We start from the raw sequence: 7,500 nt of genomic DNA on the forward strand, positions 1-7,500 counted from the left end.
TTAGAAATCGCCATATAACCATTTAATAAGAATCCAGACACGCTAGTCAATCTTTGACAGATAGAGATGGCTTGCAAGAGCAAGCGCCATTCTACGGCTCTGTTGCTACCCAACTGCCGCAAGAGACGATGTGATTTGTGACAGATACCGTGTCACAGATACCGTTAATACTGATAATGCAGCCCATTTTTGAATATACTAGGACTTGCAGTGGTAAAACAACAACTCTGACAAATTTTTAAGTTGTGTAAATGCTCTTAAGAAGCGCTGAAATTGTATTTAGAGGTGGGTAAACGCTATTTTAGAAATGTAGGAGGTGCGTCATCACTGTATAAGTGTTTTAGCCTCCACTAAGGCCAACTTTTTGAAACAAGGAATTCATCATGATTAACATACTTCATTACAAACCCATTGATTAAACATTGTCTGAACGTGGGCACACACTCACACACACACATGTGCGCGCACACACACACACACACACACACACACACACACACACACACACACACACACACACACACACACACACAGTCCGCACGTTGCTTATTGCTAACATGGCACATATCCTGAATGGGAATGATGTAAAAACACCACCTTGGCTCTTGGGTGTAATTATCGCATCATGTTGTCATTTCACAGCCTCCCGGAGTAACTTGACCCCCATTACGGCGAAACCCATACCTTGTTAGGACTATTAATTAGTATTCTGAATGGTCTGCTGTATATGCAATTAACTTCGGAGCTGTGTGAGTGCTTAGTTAAACTTTTGGAACGCTTTGATATTCAAGTCTTACATACCGTCGCTCCATATTGCATCCTCAGACACGAAAGAGGATTAGCATTCTAGAGCGGTTAGCATCCATAGATACAGCATAGTGGATGTGGACGCCACCAGTTTGTAACATCATTGGGAAAAAGTGGCGTTCATCAAATTGTGTGAATAAGTAGTGGACTCAATAGTGAGGTCATGGTTAAAGGACATATTTATATTTTATGCAAAGACGAAAAAATACTAATGATCTACCCGTTGGAAGACTTTCAAACAAAAGGCAGAAGAAGTAAGTTTGCAAATCCATCACAAGTTCAACTCTTTAGGCATGATGTCACACAATGTCTAAGGGAACAGAAAATGATTGAATGTAGGTTTGACCTTCCGCTCAATTATTGTCTGTTTGGCTTCTAATGGTGCTCACAGACCATAGAGTGAATCAATGGACACTCGATCAGAAATTGCTTCTTTCTGGATTGCTACAAAACTTAAGAAAACAACAAAAAAATGTTTTTGAACAAAAGTAATCCCCTTTAAAAAGCATTTATTGTATTTGTGTCTCTAAACTTACAAACAACTTGTCCTTCAAAGGGTTTGGGTCATAAAATAGTACTTCCCTGAATAGAAGGTGACAAAAAGTAAAAACTTCTCCAAGAAAGTAAAACAAGCAATGTACTAGGGGTGACCTCGAACCTTCGACGATGTGAATCTTCAATAGCAAAACATTTTGATGACTGTCTTTGTCGTGTCTGCAAAATTGAGTGTGTGTAACAGCGGGCATTCCACTGGGAAGATGGAGTTGGTAGATGAGTGATACCACAGAATTGCTTGGCTCCAAGAAGGAAAAGCCTTTAAGTTACACAATGTTTTATTGTCATTGTCTTCTCTGTGCGATTTGATGTGTTATGTTTTTCTTCCAATAAATGTCCTTATTGTTTGTTAAACCCTGCTGTGTAATAGAGGTGGAACTATCCAATCATTTTATTTCCTAAGTAGAGCATATTGTAGACCGTAAGTATAATAGTACACACCATATAAGGAAAAATAACTCTGAAGTCGGGCAGCATTTCGAAACCAAAATGTATCCAAAAAAGTATATGTAGCTATTGAACTTGCTCGAGTGAAAATGTTTCTCCCCTTCAGTACTATGTAGTGCATTTTTCGCTGTTCTGCTTATTTGATTGGTGCTGTCACAACGAAATTGTACCGGGTGCGAAATAACATAACACAGATAACACTTGTTTTTACTTCATATTTAATTTGTATTGGATTGAATTTAGCTAGTAAACTGAGTATTTAAAGTGTATCATAGTCTAGCTAGCTTGTGATAATACACTCAGTTTACTAGCTAAATGTGATTAAACAATTAATTACAATACAAATATAAAGTTAGCAACGCTAATACATTTCATTTGTAAAATAAGTGTTATCTGTTTAATGTTATTTCGTCTTGTGAGGCTCAATGGATGAGCGCGAATGTTCATGAACCTTCCTACGTCATCGTTCGACGCGATCGTCCGTTGCCAGGCAACGTTCGACGCGATCGTCCGTTGCAAAGAAGGTTTGGAATTTTCGAACAGATTTACCTAGGCGGTAAGATTTTTTCCCCCGGTACATTTGGTGTGACACTGCCCCATTTGTTCCCACACACTTGAAATGCATCATTTAAAAACATTAATAATTGTTAATCTGTCTAACGCGTCTACATTGGCTTAATCTATGGGGCTTTGTCATGTTCCGATGTGAACACCTTGCATGAGCTCTCCTTCACCATAGACAGAGACTGGACACTTTTTGATTTCATAGAAGTTTTACATGAATTACGGTATAATATGTTAGTCTATATTATTGTTTCTAGGCTAATTGTAGCCTATATTTTCTGTCAAATGGAATGCAGGTGACATAAACGGACGCAAACATTGTCGTCATGTTGTAAAAAGGTGAGGCACAGCCTTGAGTTCAGACAGCTGTTGGAAACCTTGCTCACCTTGCTCATCCTAATTTAATATTCTCAACCGTTTGAGCCACGCAAAAGTCACATCGAATAAGGCATCATTGAGCCGGATATATTGAATAATAATAATAATAATAATAATAATAATGCATTTTATTTATGGGCGCCTTTCTTGACACTCAAGGTCACCTTACAAAATCAAACATCCATAGCAGCAAACAACAAACAACAACAACATAATATAACAGTGTACAAGAGAAAAAGAATGCAACTAACTTACAGGGAGTAGTCTTGGGTGAATAGATACGTTTTCAGGTGAGATTGGAACTGGAGTGTTGGATGTCATGAGGCAGAGAGTTCCAGAGGTGGGGGGCTGAGCGACTGAATGCTCTTGACCCCATGGTAACCAGGCGGGCTGGAGGGAGGGTGAGCAGGATGGAGGAAGACGATCTGAGAGAACGGGTGGGTGTCTTGATATGGAGAAGCTCGGTAAGACACTGAGGGGCAGGATTGTTGATGGCCTTGAAAGTGAGAAGCAGGATCTTGTAAATGATGCGAATAGTCTGAATTCTGATTATGATTTGATAATCATTTTCGACGATATATCTTGCCTGGCGAATCATATTTGACTATGCAAAATCCTAGTCGAGGACACTAGGATTTTTGAGCCAAGCCTCTAGGAAGGAGAGTGGGACAAATCAGTTCAGAACACACAGGCATACAGGCATTTGCAACACATGCTACAGTAACACATAAACCACACAGAACTTACTTGCACTGCATGAATTTCCGAAGTCAAGAATCCGACACACAGATAACCACAATAAAAACATCCACCAAGGACACGTCATTGATCCAGAACCCAAAGCTCCTCCCTGAAGCATCATCGCTGCTCTGCGGGGAGCTCCAGATACAGATACATTATAGATCGATACAGTACTGATACATTCTCCAGACAGGCAGGTGGAGGGTTGACATGCTAAACCTAACCTGAGAGGGAGAGAGAGGGGGAGAGGGAGAGAGAGAGACTATGAGCAACTATGAAGCAAATGCTACAGGGCAAGAGAAGAGCGAATGGAAAGTACTATTTAGTCGTGTGCCACTGCCTCCATCTCCTCTGATCTAACACAGCTCATCTGTGTTGCTGTGGTAACCATGTCAACATTCTTGACATGTGGGATGATCACGTTGAGTAAAAGTTGTCTACCGTCCTCATGGATTTGCCCTTGTTCTTTTACCACTGTACATGTTAGTTCGAGTCACATACTATGCGAATCCGCTCTGACACATGGCTGTGTGTGGAGTTGAAGCAAAGGTCACATGTCATGGTGTAAGCGGTAAGCCAACATGTTGGTGTTGGGTTAGGGACAGTTCTGTATGGTGGCAGGTGGAACTGCATGCAGTTTCCAACCAACTGCCTGGGATTAATAAAGTACTATCTGATGTTGACATTGCTAGAAGTGCAAATCTTCTGTTTGGATAGACAAGCATCTGGCCATGCAATGCTTCTTTGATTGCTCTAAATACGACATGACGGATATGATGAAATGAATAATGTTGAAACATGGTCATTTTTTATGTAGTCAAAACCAATGTAACAAAGCCAGCTTGCAGTTTAATGTAAGAAGAAGCTCTAGAAAAGAGAATGAACAGTATTGGGGCCATCATGTTGCAATGTTTTTCTCCTCCTTTACTTACTCTTGCTATTTGAAATTCCACCCCACCAAACAATTCGCCGTTTCCTAACAACATAACGCCTCATACCTGAGCCCTTGAAAAGCCCACTTTTCCCTTCTTTCTGTAATCGTCATTTACTAACCTCATATTCCTTTGTAAAGCATCATCTAATGTGGCATGTAAATGTCTCCATGCAGCGATATCGCCCCGGCTGACATTCGACTTGGACTTGAACCGACGTGGGTTTTATGTGTGTGTGTCTCATTTGCTTACGTAACCTTGTCAGCCATCGCATTGTATTAACTGTGGGAGCAGATTCAACGGCCTGAGGGTACTGTGTATTAAATTCCAAAACTGGCCAGTATATCCCAGTCGAGCACAGATTCAGCAGCGTAGGAAGATGTCCCTCTCTCCTTATCATAGCAGACAAAGAAATTAAATATTGATCGTCACTGCGTCAACGTGCGGGCTGGAATTACCTATTCTCCCTGCTACTTCCTCTTTAGTTTTCTCTACCTCAACGGTGCTTTTCTCCTGCCAACCATCCCCCGCAATGAAGTCATTATCTCTTTCACGCTCTCATTCTTCTCTTTTCTAATTCTCATTCTAATTCTCATTCTTCTCTTTTTTTGGTCACAAAAAGGTGTTTTAAATAATAGCTTTAATGTTGTTCAGTTTTTCCAGTTGTTCACGGTATATACTGTATATGATTCATTTTTGTAGTATTATTTTGCTCTTCTCTTGTTCTATCCGTTGCGGCGAGACAAACCAGGTTTGGTCCTAACAGTAATGATGTAATCATTAGGCTGAACCCAACACAGTGGATTATGCATGGCATGCATTACATCCACTGTGTTTGTGTTTCATTTCAAGGGTCAGTTAAAGTATAGAACGTGAAATCACTGCGGTGGTCCAGCCGGTCGGACCGGGGATCCGTCGAGGTCTAATACCTCTAAGTACTTGAGTGCCGCCTGCCTCCTGGCTGCCGCTGTGGCTAAAAGATTGACTATCGATAAGCGGTTTTGCACAAACAGCCTAGCCGCGGCCGGCCCTAATGAATGCCCTGTTGAGGGAGCCTCATAGGGCCTAGCCGGTGGCGCCAGGAGAAACGCAAGAAAGGAAGAAAAAATTAACTGCAGCAAAGTGCTTCACTCGCCGCTGCGAAAGGGGTTGGACTCTAAGAGGGGAACTCGACATGACTGTGGTAACTGGAAAACGGGTTGAAGAGCAGGAGAGTGATTTCATCTTCCGCCTGCCCCTTTTATCAGCCATTGTCTCTCTGCTTCGTCCACTTGGTTGATGTTTAATAACCCAAAATGTAAATGTCGGTTGACTGTTTTCCTCATAGTACGCTTGTCCGAAGCAATTTTTCCTTAACGCTAATATGTGTGCCCTCTGCTCTCTGTGATCCCAGAGACAGCTGCTGAGCTGCATGCGTGGTGGGAACTGCCCCGGACCAAACGTCAGCTCCTCGCAGTTGCCAGGAGACGTGAGCTTCTTCGCCAACCAATTGGCCGTACCCACGGTGGAGTTTGCCTTTGAGCAGAGCAAAGACGAAGAGGTAGGCACCCCGAAACCCATTAGATGACCCATTATTAAAGGCTCCTTGTAAAATCACTGCTTTCATTAGGAAACGACAAACGTAGTCCTTTTTTGAGAAGCAAATCCTTAAAAACCTCAACATGTACAGCATGGAAGAGAGATTGTGATGGGGAATCTGTGTAATTGTAGAAACACATTCATTCTGTTTATCATAAAGTGTTTATTATTGATGCATCAAAGCGAAATGATCAACTATATTTGGCTATTCCCTTGGCACTTTCACTTTATAAAATATGTAATGCACAGTGTAAGCCTTAAGTTAGAGTAACACGGTGCTTATTAAATTAAAGGCTGACATTAAAAGGCAAATTATGCTTTTAATTAATACCAAACAAAACTTCTTACCTCAATATGTGACCTTTAGTTTTTCAATCTTCAAAATAAGCTGCCACGGCTTTCTGCTTGTTTAACTGTCAACGTTTTAATGAGTTGCGGAAGCACGTCAGAGCGAGCATTTTGTCTGGACCGCTGACTTGATTAAGTTCTACATTTATTTTTATAACATTACCTTTCCCTCTCGTGGGCTTTCAGTGTGAGATGTAATCAGTGGAGTTCAGGTAAATGCCGAAGTAGTAATTTTTTTCCCACCCATTTCTCAAAAACTGGCACATCCAATATCTGACTTGATAAGAACCATCTGCACCCTCTACATGGCTTTAACTATCTTTTAGTTACCGGTAAATATTTCATGGTAATATCCCAAATTTGGTTTGACACGTCTGGATATGGTTTGTGTCTCAAATCTGGCCGTGAGCGCTGAGCATTAGACGGAGGAATTATGCATGCCCTCCTGCTTTCCCTGCCATTAAAAATGCAATGTTTCTGTTTGTTTATCTGCCTCAAGGGGTGGAAAATGTGAGACTTTAGCCTGGACTCATATGTCCCACTGCAGTATGATGGCGTGGGCATCAGGAGAATGTCAGGCATCCTTTAGTAGAAGTTGACTGGGAGTTTGTATCGGTTGAAAGCTCCCCTAAGGTCATCCTAAACAACCGATCACTGATAGACACTGCCTTTATTCATTCATTTTGGTTTGGTATGTAGTAATCAATCAAAGTGATTTGTTGTTCTGCTATCTGTTTAAAGCAGATAAAAAAATAAAAATAAAACGAAAAGCACAAGTAAAGAACCTAAATAATAAATAGCATGTTAGGATGAGGCACTAGGTACCACGGCCATCGGTGAACTCAACAACATGGTTTGTCAAAACTTCTCTCCAGAATTATCAACATTTGTCCCCGGTGAACAGCAAGTGTAGATGCAGAAGCTGTCAAATTTCCAATTCCAGTTCCAGCGCCGGTTATTGCAAAGAAGTCCTTTGGCACTGGTGCTATGGATTTGTTTTTAACAGAAAAATTTTTTGGCGGAAACAATCATGACAGTGAGGGAGTCGAGTCTTCAACTATGTTTTGATGAAAAAAACATAGTTGTAGTTAAACAAAGACACACAGGGGGAAGTAAGCCTTAATAGACTTGAGAGCCCATAAACATGAAA

The 7,500-nt window shown here is 41.1% G+C and overlaps 1 protein-coding gene across 1 annotated transcript in view; it reads left to right on the forward strand.

Moving 5' to 3' along the window:
• LOC130392767 (inactive N-acetylated-alpha-linked acidic dipeptidase-like protein 2) overlaps window positions 1-7,500 on the forward strand; it is a 154,567-nt gene that overhangs the window by 93,435 nt on the left and 53,632 nt on the right. Inside the window, exon 11 of the mRNA XM_056603267.1 lies at window positions 5,818-5,964. Within this exon, the coding sequence (XP_056459242.1) occupies window positions 5,818-5,964 (147 nt within the window). The remainder of the gene's footprint in view (window positions 1-5,817; window positions 5,965-7,500) is intronic.

The sequence above is a fragment of the Gadus chalcogrammus genome, chromosome 12, assembly GCF_026213295.1.
Source record: "Gadus chalcogrammus isolate NIFS_2021 chromosome 12, NIFS_Gcha_1.0, whole genome shotgun sequence".
Lineage (NCBI taxonomy): Eukaryota > Metazoa > Chordata > Actinopteri > Gadiformes > Gadidae > Gadus > Gadus chalcogrammus.